The 15,795-nt window shown below is 39.5% G+C and overlaps 1 protein-coding gene across 2 annotated transcripts in view; it reads right to left on the reverse strand.

The window, feature by feature from the left end:
- The window catches only part of WDR48 (WD repeat domain 48), a 29,475-nt gene extending 14,264 nt beyond the window's left edge, over positions 1-15,211 (reverse strand). Inside the window, exons 1-8 of one of the 2 annotated variants that reach the window (XM_082754531.1) lie at positions 15,152-15,211; positions 8,073-8,213; positions 6,664-6,742; positions 6,308-6,390; positions 6,067-6,196; positions 2,639-2,727; positions 1,650-1,751; positions 1,082-1,306 (exon numbers count right to left, since the gene is read on the reverse strand). In XM_082754531.1, the coding sequence (XP_082610657.1) occupies positions 1,082-1,306; positions 1,650-1,751; positions 2,639-2,727; positions 6,067-6,196; positions 6,308-6,390; positions 6,664-6,742; positions 8,073-8,213; positions 15,152-15,199 (897 nt within the window). In that variant the 5' untranslated portion in view covers positions 15,200-15,211. Of the gene's footprint in view, positions 1-1,081; positions 1,307-1,649; positions 1,752-2,638; positions 2,728-6,066; positions 6,197-6,307; positions 6,391-6,663; positions 6,743-8,072; positions 8,235-15,151 lie in introns of both variants that reach the window. The other variant, XM_082754530.1, reaches the window with a different exon arrangement.
- Between the last annotated feature and the right edge of the window lie 584 nt (positions 15,212-15,795).

Genomic DNA, 15,795 nt, shown 5'->3' on the forward strand with positions numbered 1-15,795 from the left:
TCTAAAGCCTTGACAATGCTGCCTTTGTTTCTTAAAACTGCGCTAAAGCCTAGTAAAAACAACTCATGTTTGAATTATATTCAATATCAGGAATATCTGAATTTATATATTTTAGGTTGCAGCTAGACATTTCTTCAGACAATTCAGTTTCACATGTAATTTAGGAGACAAAGCCAATATACTAGAGATGCGATATACTAAACACTTGTTACTCAGGTAAGAATGTGCAACACACATTGTTTTAACAATACATACCTGAAGACACTGTTTCATTAGACAACATGCAATATATAATTCTGTGTTCCTAATTTCTAAATTAATTGTTCACGCTAGTGTTTTAAAGCCGTTCTAGTAGAGGAAATTTCAAGTTGTTACTCAAATGCGTATTAAATGTTTGAAATATATTCTGAAGTTAATCCACGAGACTTCAAACTGTTGCAAAAAAATTCTACCACATGCATCAAGACACAGCTAAAGATTTTATTTCGCTTGATGATAATCAACATTTGATGATTTAACTTTTTTTTTTTTTTTTTTTTTAAATCACAACTTCCGATCAAAATATTCTCTTTAGAAGAACTTGCTTACTTTGTAACGGAAAGAACACTAGCAACATTTAAAAATCTGCAGGCTTTTCATATAATCCAAAATTCCAAGACTTCCGATTCTAGCCAACAATTAGAAATGGTTACACATTCTGGACTGGTCAGCCTTAAGAAAACTCAGGGAGGATCTCAATGTGTATACCTCAAGAAAGAGCACAAAGAGACCAGAGTCAGGCTCTCCTCAGTGGTGCCCAGTGCCATGACAAGTGGCAATGGGCAAAAAAACAAAAAACAAGAGATTCGCTCTGAACAAAAGGATTTATTCATTTATTATTTTACTGCGAGGTGACCAATTACTGGAACAGGTTGCCCAGGGAGGTTGTGGAATCTCCCTCTTTGGAGATTGCAAAAGCTGTCTGGAATTGGTCCTGGGCAACTGGTGGTCCTGCTTGAGCAAGGGGGTTGGACAAGATGATTTCCCAGAGGTACCTTCTAAGCTTAACCAGTCTGTTATTCTGTGAAGCAAAATCAGTTACCTTAAGAACTGGTGCCTTTTCTTCACAGATAAGTACACGAATATCAGGATTTCGTAAATCTGTACAATAAATCTTCCTGTCTCTTCCTCCTGAATAAACATGAGTGAAGGCTTCATTGACCTGCAGAGCCCAAACACCTTCATCATGGACTCGATATGTGGCTATACATCTCTGCTGGCCAAGGGACCACAGACGGATAGTCCCATCGGAACTGCCTGAAAGACACTGAGCAACAATTATTGTACTTAAATCAAGCAAGTATTTCGGTATTTTTTTTCTCTTCCATAAAGATCTTTTATAATTCTAACTTTTTTTTTTTTCTTCCAGCAAGACAATGCTAAATGAAGACTGGCAGTTAGCAACTCTAGTCACAATTTCCAGACATTTTGTATCAACCACCACCCCATACCTAGATGGACCTCATCCACTGACAACCCTTAATCACTCAATATCTTTCAAATTCTTGTTAGGCTATCTCCTGTAGCCTACAATATAAATCAGCTACTGAAAAGGCTAATGACATTTCTGTGTTCTGTGAGATGCCTTTGCCTCAAACAAAAGCACATACCTGGGTGCCATCTCTGTTCAACAACAAAGCTTTTACGTTGTCCGTGTGCCCTTTGAGTTTCATTAGTTTAGCACAAGTTCTTGGATCCCACACCCTTAGAACCTACATAGACACAGGATAACTGCATTAACATTCTTTCCACCAATGCATTTCTTCTAAAGAAAATTAAGTCTTCCTGAACAAAGTGACCCTTATTCTCAACATGCACACATCCATCACCAAAAGCACATTTCATTAGAACAGGTTATACATGACTAGATCTTGTGCACCTCTTATAATCAGATGGGATTTTCTTCCCTCGATCGTAATTGCATTTGTTCTGGCTTTTTCTGTCATCTTCTTGAGACATTAAGGAATGGAAATGACTGGAAGCAAGATAGCGTGATGTGGGGAAAGCAGAAAAAGATTCTGAGAATCCTCTCAGATGCCTGACTGGCATTTTCATTTCCGTATTGACTTGGAAATAAAATTCTCTCAAGATCAGATTAGGAAAAAAAATATTAGGGAGAACTTTAGGGTATTTTACCTTTCATTAAAACAAAAAGCATGGTCTCTCTCTTGGAAACGTTTAACTTCATTATCCCATTTCATTTCCCAACACTGCAGGGCCTTACATGTTGCTGTACCGTTTCCTTCTTACATGTGGCACATGCTTCAGTTTGTATAATCATCTGAGTATAATTATCTAATACGCCCCCAAAATCAGAGCTGTTATGGTGAAATTTAATGATCCTTGATATAGAGAGGTCTAGAGTTAGATGATGTATTGAAGCTATGCAGATAACTTACACATTTTTATACTGAGGCGGGTATTTGTATCCTACACTTCAACTTTTGCTTAAAAAAAAAAAAAAAAAAAGTGTCTACTTTCACTATTTAAAACATTAAAGCTCCTACAGATGTGAAACTGAAAATGAATAAAATTGTCTCTTTTCTTTACATTAAAACATGAACTGATGCAGAACATGCCTTAATAGATTTTTGCTTACCTTTTCAGTGGACCCTGATACAATAACTGTTCCCATCTGATTCATTGCAAGGCTGTAGATAGAGTCTTTGTTCCCACTCAGGGAAGAAGCTATTTCAAAATAAAAAGTTAACATTTTCAATGTTAATGCTGTCATTTAAAAACATTCAGTCAAAAATGCTACCTGTTTCAGACCCAAAAGCAATTTGGCCTACGAAAATACTGCCACCATACCCCATATATGGGGATCCTTCAAAAAAAGGGAAGACTGTAGACAGCATAATCCTACAAAAGCACCACTATGATTATCGATCTAGCACTATATAAAAACAGAGTAACCCCTTGGATTTACGGCAACTACAATCCTGCTGTCTTTTTGGCACAACAATTCAGTGCAGGGTGCTATTGCTGTTTCCAACTACTTCATTAGAGAATGGTACTTCTAAGTGATCACATGACAACTTAGTGTTTGGATTAATGTGCAGAAATTTTTCCAAGCCAAGCAGCAGTAAAATTCTACATTATAAATTAAAGACTGTTCTCTGAGTTCAGTGGAGATGCATTAGTAAACTTTCACTGCAGTATTGAAACATGTTACTCAGGCATGGATACTACCTTTTTATTTGAGAAAACCAAATGGAAACTCTTTAGCATCACAACTACCTGTAAAGGACTGTGGTGATCATCAGAGCTCAGGAATTCTGTACCACCTAGCATAGTCTAGTTTTGGATTAAAGCACCAATCCCTCAACTGAGAAAAGCACAGTCACAGCAGATGAAAATCTATTCAGGGAGCAGCAAGAGGCATTTCAGCAAGCTTCAAAGATTCAAAACCATACCATTGGTATGCCAAAAAAACTAAAACAGCACCAAACTATACCATCAGCAAAAACGTGAAATTTTATATAGTGATTTACACTATCCATGACCTGTATCATAAGTATTTTGTCAGGGAAAGAATTGTGCAGCTTTACTTCAGAGTCCTCTTAACCATTAGCTGTAGCTATTTAAATTTGAACTGTCAAATGAAATCGAATACACGTGGCCAAAATTGGTAATAGTCTTCAATTGTTCCCAGATAATAGCTGAACGTAAAAAGCAGTACTAAAAACCTTTGAAGGTTAGCACACTGTCCAACAACCATACAATTTATACAAGGCTTTAAATCTACCTCTACAGAGTTATCACAGGCAGGAGAACATCAGGAACAAAAGAAAGAATCTAAACGCTCAAGAACAATCTCTGTGGGACAAAGAGCAAAGCTTACTCCTTGCTGTTCTGGAAAGGACTAACTCTCAAGAGCAAAATTTCTCCACCTAATTTAAACTGTCATTCTCCTGATTTGAGACACTCTTTAAAATTAAGTTTCCTTTTTATGTTGGCTTGTGTACATTGCTTCCCTGTAATCAGACAGAAAATTAAACCACAAATAAAATCTTCACTTAGACTCTGTGGAAATCACTTGTGTTTGAAAGGACTGAGGAAAACCAGCTTGTCTAGGACATATACTGTGTTCTTCCCAACAGAAGCACTCTTAGTTGGCAGCACTGTACTTACAAAGAAAAACCACCCCCTGCCTCCTTCTCTTCCCTCTCCCTAATGAAGCACTACTGCTCTAGCTCCAGAAATACTAATTTATTCCTGCTATCTCAGAAGTAATGTCTCCACTTCGTTTTCATCTTGTGCTCAAAACAGTACTCCCTGTCTCCCAATTATGATTCACTTGGATCATTTGGGCTCTGTATCACCATAGCAACATTTAAGACACCTATTTTTTCTCCACAACTAAGTTTTCCCATGAACAAGCAAATAAATTCTTTCTTCCTATACTCCCTGTCCAACCAGAAAATAGTATGTTTTAAAGTTATCAGCAAAGTTCGGTGATAAAACACTTTCAGTAATAGCAGACTTCTGGGGAATAATACATATATCTGTTTGGTTATGTGCAGTCATGTGTCATCCTACTACTACTTGGCAGTCCAAAATACCTCACTAGAAGCCCTCTCTCTCCTGAAGGCTACACAAACATGTCAGCATAAGTTTATACCTGAATTAAAGTCCTGTAGACAGGAAAAAAAAAAAAAGCAAAACTGACAGTTCTGCCCACCATCTTTCATTTTCAAAGCTAACAAACCCTGAAATATAGCCTACCTTTCAGAATCAGATAAAACCATAATTCGAAAGAAAACCACACCAAAGCAATGAGATGCCTGCTTTTTATTTACATGACCACATACTTTTCCTGAGAATTCTTCATTTGCCTGTTGTGCCAATTCCAAATTTTAGCTTTGCAGACTTGTTTTTTTTTTTTTTTCCTTTGAGTTATTCCTAACCTATGAATGGCTAGGCAAATGGTCTTGTTTAGGAAATTTAAGTGAGGTAGTGTGGCAAGATAAGGTCTTTGCCAATGCATTCAGCTGAAACTTGACTACTGTTTAAACATGTATCAAACATTAAACATAAAACAAGAGAGATCACTCACTTGGAACTGCATTTTTCCAAACTTCCTACAGACAACAAAGCACATCATTGTCAAACTAGATGCCTTACCACAAAACTCAAGTTCTGTAAGAGCCAATGCAAAGCAGGATGCTGACGACCCAGATTTGTGTTACTCATTCAAGCAACTTACTATATCTGAACTTGAAGACTGGTGTTATGCTTCCCAGAAGAGAAACTTAACCAGCTCTATGCTAACTATTCCAAAGAAGTGATATTGAAACTGCTGTCTGGGGAAAAAAAATCTCATATTTTACTGCCATGTCTTTACTGGGACAGAGAAGAAGGACCAGAGCATTCTTAAAAGATAATGATGAAATTAAGGATTAACCCTGATGGAAAATCTACCAACATTTTCCCCTTGCCTTCTAATATTTAACTAGTGATTAGATCTCACTACTACACTATCCCTGCACGCAACCAGTGCTTCAACACCACCCACAACTGCAGGAATTTATATCTAAATGTATCTAGTAACTTTATTCTTCAGACAGATGCATTTGATAAATTTATCAAGTTCTGCTTTAGGGTATGTGCTGCATTTGTTGCAGCACCTAAATAAATACACAAAATACATCACAGAAATTTTCCCTCAAGCTATTTCTCGGTATGTTTTCTGTATATCATATTTTGTTTTACTCAAGGAGCAAAAAGCTTGTCAGGCTAAAGCTCTATTAAATTTCAATGAACAGCAGCTCATTACATTTCAGGAGAAAATGTTCAAAGAGACCTGTCCTCTATTCCGAATACCATGACTGGTGGCTGCTCTAGATTTTCAGCTATTACATAATACAACAAATGGGCTGAGTACGTATTAAAAAAAAAAAAACACTAAAGATTCTTGCCTTTTTTTTGGTACGCACAGAAACTGGTATATATAGTCTTAAAATGATCACACAGATTATGCTACTCAAAGTACATTGCATTTGCCTCCCCTCCCTAGGTACCTACTTGTGACAGTGTTATTTGAGGCAGTCAGTGCTGTTAGAGTATTTACATCCCAGAGGAATATCTGTCTGTCCAGCCCAGCAGATGCTACCAGTTCTTTATCTTTTGCATATGCTAAGGCTTTCACATAATCCTACAACAAAGTATAACAACATGAGTCAACAATGTTATCCATTTGAAGTCTACATCATAATATTTAAAAGACTGTCAGTAAAATAGAGTAGTTGCAGATAATGTTTTTCACCTTATGCGTCCTTAGTGTTGACATGCAAAATCCCTTATGTGCATTCCACACTTTAACAGTAGTATCTGAAGAAGCAGATATTACTAGATCGGAAAAAAAAAGAGTAAACTTCAAAGGCTTATTACATTAGAAAATGTCTGCACTATTCTTTAATTTTCTTTTCAAATGATTAAATGAAAATTGAAATATATATATGTGATTTATTTAAACATGTGCTTATATTATTTTTAGTACACTTACAACACATCACAGAAATTTTACATGCTAAGACAAGACGTAAAACCACAGAAGCAGTGGATAATAAAGTTTTATACATAATTTCTGAGTATTTAGTTTTTAAATATTTTAATACTCACATGTTTTACCATTGCAGCACAGTACAATATCATTTACCCAATCTGTGTGATGTTCCATAGATGCTATATAAGGGTCTTGCTGGAAATTAAAAAAAAAAAAAAAGTTCATGAGATCTCTTCATGAACGAAAAAGCTGACACAACTATCAGATCCTGTTGTGACATTTTCAACCTTCAAATGGATTGAACGTTCCCTGACTGAAGTTGCTTGAAGTTACCGTTCCAGGTTTTGTTTTGTTTTTCAATGTAAGATATCAAAGTGGTTTTCAGTGGAATTCCTAAACATTTTAAACTCTCAGTCCTACCTCATATATAATTTCACCTTAAAGTGTCTGGTTTTGTATCTTGTATGTACAGGAAAACTTACAACCAAAACAGCAGGGCCTGCCAAGCTAATTATTTCTGCATTTACGGGATCAGACTTGTTCTGCTGTAAAAAGCAAAAGAACAACCAAAACACAATACAAGATCTCTCAGGATCTCTCCAAGTCATGAACTTTCTGAAGCTTTACTTCCTGCGTCTTTCAGATGGAAGCTCTGATTTCAGGTTTGTAACACTCACCTTTTGTTCAGTTGGACCCATATGAGGGGACCAACCAACTGGAGAGCAGCTTGGCAGAAAAAAACAACAGTGGGTCCTTGTGGACATCTCTTTGAACATGAACATTGAAGTGTGACCTTCTGCAAAGAAGGCTAATGGTATCTTTGGCTGCATTAGGCAAAGCACTGCCAGCAGATGGAGGGCATTAATCCTTCCCCTCTACTCAGCACTGGTGAGGCCATACCAAGAGCACTGGGTCCAGTTCAGGGCTCCCCAGTGCAAGAGAAACACAGATGTAGCCAAGAGAGTCCAGCAAAAGGCCACGAAGATGAGTAAGGGACTGGAACATCTCACCTTTGAGGAAAGGCTGAGAGAGCCAAGACTGTTTAGCATAAAATTTTAATAAATTTACTTTAGTTAGAAGATCAAATGCAATGGTGAAAGAAAGTGGAACCAATAGGATCTGATCAATGGTTCCTCTTCTACTATTATCTTTACTTCGAAGTAAAGGGGAGGTGATGACTGAAGGTCATCTCAAAATAAAAGAATATACCAAACAACCCATTGAAAAGTTCATTCAAAATTAACATGATATGCATAGTCCTAGTGATTGTTTTTCTGTCATCTTTATTGCTGAAAATGACAGCATTCTGTATTTATCTCAGCTCTAACTAATTCTTTGGCCCACGTATTGGTTTGTAAAATCCCACTTATTTTGTTACAATATGAATAATATCAAAATGACTGACAGTTGTTAATTAAACAATATTGTTAATAAACAGTAACAGGTGTATACTTGTAGGCAGCTTACTAGCACGATAACTCAAAAAAAAGGGGAGATTTAAGACTGATAAATTCTCTTGGCTTACCTTGTGCTGATTGACACTCCATATCCTTATAATAGAGTCTCGGCCTGCTGTGAAGAGTCTATTTAATGCTGGATCCAGCTGAAGTGCATTTACCCCATTTCGGTTATACTTCTCCACCTCATCTCTAATCACATAGGAGACCTAAAAGACATTCACACAAATCTGATTATGGTATTAGGATATTGACTTGGCCACAAAATGCTACCATCTAATTTCATTTTTGTAAGGTTCTCAGGTAGAAAATATGAAGAGCTTTAAAAGCATTTAATGAGTCTGTCAGTTCAAGAGTTACCATCACTCTTGGTCATTTTTTCCCCCCATGGAAAATGGGGAAGAATCATAAAGAAGATGTTAGCAGTCCTAAATATGGAGTCCAAAGGACTGTTTAAGCATTTTAACTCAAGCTTATACTGCAAGAATCCTTAGTTCAGTTCCCTGCTCTGCACGGATACGCTGGGTGATCCCAGACAACACAATGAGTTCATGTCTCATTTTCTAAGCAGGTTTCATAGCTTCCAAAGCTGGGATGATTGTGTTTTCCAGACTCACAGGGGAGAGGATACAACCACTGAGGATTACATAGCACTGAAAAAAATGCAGGTACAAATCCTATGTATCCCAGATATTGCTATTAGTAGTGTGATACTTTAAGGACAGTATTCTGACCTTTCTTTTTTTAAAAAACAAACAAACAAACAAACAAAAAACTACCTTCTTTCTAACCTAGTAAGAAGCATAAATATTTACTGTTCATTTACTGTTCTTTCCATCAGAGAAATTATTCTTTCAGTTTCGTTCTTTCTGCACTTCACAGCATGGAGTGCATAGGTCATTTCTTTGTTTTGTTTAGAAACATCAAATGGCAATCTGAGGAGATAAACTGCAAGGGCTACAGCTCTCTCCACTATTACTGTGAAGTAAATGCAATTATGAGGCATTGTAGACTCTTCAGAGCTCTCCCATTCACATCACGCTGCCTCTTTTCTCAGCACTTACACAGGATTTGCGTAGTACTAGGAGGAAAGCCACTTGGAGAAAAGGAGGGGAAACCGACATCTATGCTTCTTCCCAGATTCTATACAACAGTCACATCAGAGTAAAATTTTAAGGTTACCAGAATCCAACCTGCCAGCAACAGGAATCATTTGGATACATAACTATCAGTGTTTTGAAAACACTTTGAAGGAGTAGTCTTCAACCAGAGTAATTATTGGCTCTAGAAGTCCAATAACTGCATTATAGCAGTAAACCGAAAATGTTTTCCAAATCGTTCTCAATTATGCAAAATGTAACTAAGAAATTGAACAAAATTTTTCAGTGATCCACATCACTGAAAAAACATTGTACACCATCTCAGACTATACCACAAGGACTGACAGATCCATTAGGTGAATACATCCTCAGCTGAGTTCTGTTACTCCGTGCAGCACAGGGAGAAACCTGCTGTTTCTGACAACCACGCATCCAGTCCTATTTTCTCTGTGTTAGAAGCAGCTGCCAACAGCTCTGTTGATCAACTGGAGAATCAGAATTAGGGCCTCATGAGTCCTTGTGCTGCAATACTCTCCATCACTATTCCACCAGTCCATTTACTACACTTTATCTGTTTTGTCCCAATACTCTTAAAAGCGCTTCTGGCCGTGCTTGGTAGCCACTCACAGTCCTTGCAGAGTCACAGCTCTTCCTCTCAGTTTCAGATTGCATCCTGACTTCCAACACCCTCAGATTCCCCTGCCCATTCCAGACTCATCCACAATATTCTTACCATCCATCCTTAAATCTCCACCTACACAGCATAGGGAGAGGACAGTAAAGCACACCTAATAGAGTCATGGTAAAACACATCAAATACTTGAAGTGGTTCTTATTGACGGATCTTAGGAAGAACTTCTTTACTGAAAGGGTTGTTAGACATTGGAACAGGCTGCCCAGGGAAGTGGTGGAGTCACCATCCCTGGAGGTCTTTGAAAGACATTTAGATGTAGAGCTTAGGGATATGGCTTAGTGGGGACTGTTAGTGTTAGGTCAGAGGTTGGACTGGATGATCTTGAGGTCTCTTCCAACCTAGAAATTCTGTGATTCTGTATAAAGCAAGATGTTTATGCTACTCCTCACCTGGCCTTAATAACATGACAGCTACGTTGTTAAAAGTCTGCTTGAATAAAAGAATGTTAGGAACAAAGTCAAGGTCTAACTCCATACAAAACTCAAACCAAAGAGATGGTTATCAAATTCACGCTACTTTCAAACTATTTGGATAAATGCAATGAAAACATTCAGTTAAAAACACTAAGCACAAGCGGATAAACACAACTTAGTGACAGCTAGAAAGAATACAGAACCTAAAGATCAGTAGATCAGATTTGTTGTTCGCTACTAGTGTGAAAATCTTTTTGAAATGCACTGACGGAGTGAAGAGCAGCAGAGGTTCTTCAGCTGTTGCTCCTCCAAACAGCCAGCAGGACAGCTTTTTTTGACAGATCCCGTTTTTGGATTTGTTCCTCTTCTGTCAATTATCCCCGGGATTTGTTATATTTTCAGGTATGAATCAAGATTTCTCTCTTTATTCCATTCATAAAGAAGACTGTCAAACCAGATTGGTCACCTGTATTGGGTTTACACAGCACGGGTTTGGTTGCTGCAGGCTCAGTTCAGGAAGGACAGCATCCTGTGGGAGGGACCCCGCATGGAGCAGGGGCAGAGAGGGGCCATGAGGGAGCAGCGGGGACAAAGCCTCAGGGACTGACTGCAGCCCCCAGTCCCTGTGCTGCTCATGGGGAAGAAGGAAAAGAGGGTGGTTTTAGTTTGCCTTCAGTTTCTCACTGCTCTAGTCTGTTAACAATAGGCGATAAATAACATTAATCTCCCTACTTTGCGTCTGTTTTGCCCATCATGGTAATTGGTGGATGCTCTCCCTGTCCTTATCCCAACCCTTGAGCTCTTTCCATTGTGTTTTCTCCCCCTTTTCCTTTGAGGAGAGAAAATGAGAGCAGCTGTGGTGGAGTTTGGCTGCACAGCAGAGTAAAACCACCACATCACCCAAACTTTTTGAAGAGCTTTTTGCTCATAATAATGTTACTTTCTTAATCTTCACCAACAGTGAAGAATGGTCATACGGATTAGATGTAGTAAAACAATTTTCACTTTCATCAGTAATGGAGTTTGTGTAACTATTAAACTTCCATCCAAATGACCTTGTAACTGGCTGTTGGGTTAATTGGGTGTTTTTTTTCCTGATGTTTAGGCCATGATGAGAAGACTGACTATGGTTTTCAGCCACCAGCCGTAATGAAACACTCAACAGAATTTATTTAGTCTTTTTAATCGCTTCCACATGCCAACAAAACACACAGTATACACACTGCTCAACAAAAAATAACCTCACAGGACATTTGCATGCCTGAAGCATCCAGACCTGTATTCAAACAGTTAATTAGATAATAACAAAATATATAATAGAAAGGGGCAAAATAAGGCTTCCATAAAAACCGCTGAAAGGGTGCTGAAATGCTTCTCAAAACAGGGAAAATAAAATGGATCAATAAAAATGACAACATGGTTTAAAACACCCAACAGTTGTTTAAGACTGGTGGACAGCAGGCAAGTTAACTAAGATGAACAGAGGAAGATTGCTGGTAATCCACACAGTTCTCCTTATAACCTGATTTTTGAGAAGGTCTGCTTTTTTTTTTTTTTTAATTGGACTGCCATTAAATATAGAAATAGAACAACTATTAGTAAATACAGTAAATACAATAAATATGAAGTAAATATTCAAGTATATATTTCTGTGCATGTGCACATAAATGCAACAGGTTTCTGCTACGGTAAACTTCACCCCAACCCACATAATACGCATCTTTTTCCGCCCCCGATGAAGTCCTGTATTGTGTCTGTAGAGTTGTGAAGGTCACCAGGAAGTTACGACCAACATCACCTGGGAGAGGCTTCAAACAGAGCCGACCGCGAGCACATTATTGCCTGGTTCACTGCGCTGATTCACAAAGGAGGCTTCAAACCACAAAGATAATGACTATGATACAGATTTAGTTGTGTTAACTGCCATGATGTCCCAGAAGGGGCAAGATGGGATACGAAATACTGTACCACTGACCAAGGCTTCTTGCATTTGTACTGCCATAGCATTTATAAGCTGCCATCATGAATAACAAGCTTTCACAGCAGTAGACACTGAAAAAAACATTACAAGGTGATGGACCTTCGTTGTAAACAATTTACGGGATCCAGTAGCCTAAATGGATCAGGACTAGGCATTTTAACAACTAAGAGCTCCAGAGATAAAACTAGTGTCCACAGATACGTTTCAGGACACAAGGCCACGTGAAGTTCTTACAGGACCTGTGATGGATCTCCTTCATGCGTGAGTATCAACTAATTTGAAATCTTACTACCCTAGTTAAATTACATGTTTTATAACATATTTTCTTAATGGGTGGGTAAAATGTGCTTTTAAACATACCAGTACTCCATCATGGTGGAATAAGAAGCAAGCAGGCAACGTCTGATAGCATGTATTCCCCACGTGTAAGTAGAGGGAAAATCTCAGACACAGCTGCTAACGTAGACAATTAAAAAAAATGGTATTTTTCTAAATCCCTGGAAGGATTCCACAACTACCATCAACTGCATTAGAAAGTGAAAGAAGAAGTAGTCACCCACCAAGAAAAATATATATTTCTTTAGCATCTTGGTAGAGCAGATGATATTCCTTAAAATAAGTTTTTAAAACTAAGAACATACTGATATTTGAATTTTCAGAGGTTCCAGCCCCTAGAATAGAAGTCACGTATTAAGAAGTTCATCTTATCCTTCTGCAATGATTCAACCTACTGGGTATACGTTTGCTTAAGAACTAGATATAACATATACACGTATATAATCTAATAAATCACAGCATACAAAATCTATGGTGCTTTTAGTAAATTCTACCAGTCCAAAGAAAAATAAGTAGCTGAAATATTTAGAAATACTTCTTTTTTGTTTTCCTTTCACTACTTTCCACTGGCTGCCATGTAGTATAAGCACATAGATATGACAAAATCAGTGCAAAAATCTTCTCTGTGCAGGACTTAGTGATAAAATACTTAAAAGTGAGTCAATTTCATAACCAAGATACTGATCCAAGTCACTCACATCTAAATTCAACTGTTGTGTCACGGGGTTTTGAGCACATGGGCAAATTCATCCTGCCCAGGCAGCAGGATTGGGAGAGCAGTCACAAAGCAGCCCCTCAAGGGCAGCTGCTTTAAGCCACCTGCTGAGAAGTGGCTTCATCTTGAATTAATTCACAGCAACACACCTGAAAGCCACAGCACACGGCCAACTGCTTCTCACAGAGTGTTGTCTGCTGCTCCCACACCCCTGCGCCCTCATTCCCTCCTGAACTAAGGTGACCTTACCACTGCAACCCTCATGCATGCATAACCAAGCTCAAGCAGCACAAACAGCCTTCCACAGGCCATTTCCAATGCCCGACTTACATTTAAATAATTACACTTCTTACCTTTATTTATGCATGGAATTTATTTTGAGGCCTGCAACACTTAGTCTGATTGAACCCTTCTAAACATAAAATTACACAGAGAAGCGTCCTAAACTGATGTTTTGGATGGTTCTGCTGACCAGCAGAACAGGTGCATCAAAGATAATAGTTCAGATTTCCATAAACTTCAACCAGTTCTCATGTCACGTAAAGAATCAGGTTCCTCCATGCCCAAGAGGTGTTTTTCTAAAAAGCGTCTTCCCCTAGCCTCGTTGATTTGGAAGAAATCGCTCTCCCCCTGTCTCGCTTGATGTAGCGGCACCCTAAACACTCAGCATCGGCAAGCAAAATAAATTGTTAATGGTTTTAACTTTCCATCAGGAGCCAATGGATACATGAGCCACTTAGAAATCCATTATGTGGCCAAAATTCTCTATCTAACCGAGTAAGTGAAATAATATGAGTGCAATAAAATACCTAGCTTCGACTCAAGGCTTTAGTTACATTATACGAATATGTAAAGTTATTCTCTGCTGATTTAGACTTAATATGTGCTGTCTGAAGCCCAGATCAGCAGAGCAGTACGTGAAGTAAAAAGCATCAAGTAACACAATGACAGCAGAAAAGGGGACATCATAAATCAGCACAGGAACACCTTTAAATACACATTTTTGAGCTAAACACTGTTTGGAAGAGTGTAGCAGTCAACATAGAAACAACATACTCTTTGATACATGCTGCTCTGAGGGAAATAATGTTTCAGAAAAAAGTAGGGATACATCAAATAAATAACTAGTTATAATAAACCCCCCACCTTAGGAGGTTCATCTGGAAGAACTTGTATATGGCACAGACAAGATCAATAAAAGGGATATTATATTTTGGATTCTTTGTATTTTAAACAATGCCAGCAAGCTTTTTTTAAAAAAAAATTTGGAAGGGCAAGGGAATTTTTTATATGTTTTTTATCTATCGTCTGCTTTTCTTAACCACAAAAACCACTAAAAGCTAGAAAAGGTAACGCTTTTCCTCTTTGAGACAAAACAGGAATGATACCTTCGACCACTGAACTGACCTCTGGAAGGATGCTATTTCAGGCTTAATCAGTATTTTCTTTTGATAGATAAAATGGATCGGAAGAGCTGAAACTTGCACTTGCCGTTAGAGGCAGGCAGCTTTACATATCAATAAAACCTTAAACCCTTCCCATATTGAGAAGCGTAAAACTATCTAAAGTGTTGGTAGCATGCCAGACAACAAAAAAATGAAGTTAAGGACCGTAATAAACACACTTTCACGGTTTTTACTGTTAAAAAATGCTTACGGGGGAGCTGACAAGGGGCAGCTGAGCGCCTCCCTCACTTGCCTCTCCCACCCCAAAGCAGCCACCCCAAACCCCAGCACCGAGCCTCCCCCTTCCCCTCAGCAATTCGGACAGCCACCAGGAGCCTCGTTTGCGGGGCAGAGACCCCAACGAGCCCCTTTCCCCTCTCCCCACGGCGCTCAGCCGTCTCTACACCCCCGGGGGGGCCCACCCGGGCCCACCCCGGCCGCCCCGTCCCGCCGCGGGCCCCACCTGCACTTTCCGCCGCCCCGCCGTGTTCTGCCGGTGATGCGCCGCCATCTTGCATGTTGACACTCTGACGTCACTTCCGAGGAGGGCGAGCCGGACCGGAAGCCGCTTTCCTTCCCCCGCCCCCCCCCCATCCTCTCCTCTCCTCTCCCCGAGCCCGCGCGCTGAGGCGAGGAGGGGCGGGGCTTGCGGCGGAGGCGTTGCTAAGGAGACCGGAGGGGGCGGGGTCAGGGGGAGGGGGCGGGGCTAGAGCTCCCGCTTCGCCCCTGCCCTTGCGCCATTTTGTGCCCGCAGTGGGCGATGTCCCGCCCTTCATAAAATCACACAGTCACACAGTCCTACAATCATATAATCACAGAATTATAATCATTAAGGTTGGAAAAGCCCTCCAGGATCATCTGGTCCAACCACCCCCTTCCACCAATGTCACCGCTAAGCCATGTCCCCAAGCACCACGTCCAACCTCTCCTTGAACACCCCCAGGCACAGTGATTCCACCACCTCCCTGGGCAACCCGTCCCAGTGCCTGACTGCTCTTTCTGAGCAGAAATGTCTCCTCATTTCCAACCTGAACCTTCCCTGGCGCAACTTGAGGCCATTCCCTTAGTCCTATCCCTGGTTATCTCCCCACCCCTTCCTTTCAGGCA

The sequence above is a fragment of the Aythya marila genome (assembly GCF_965140915.1).
Source record: "Aythya marila genome assembly, chromosome: 2".
In the NCBI taxonomy this organism is placed as follows: Eukaryota; Metazoa; Chordata; class Aves; order Anseriformes; family Anatidae; genus Aythya; species Aythya marila.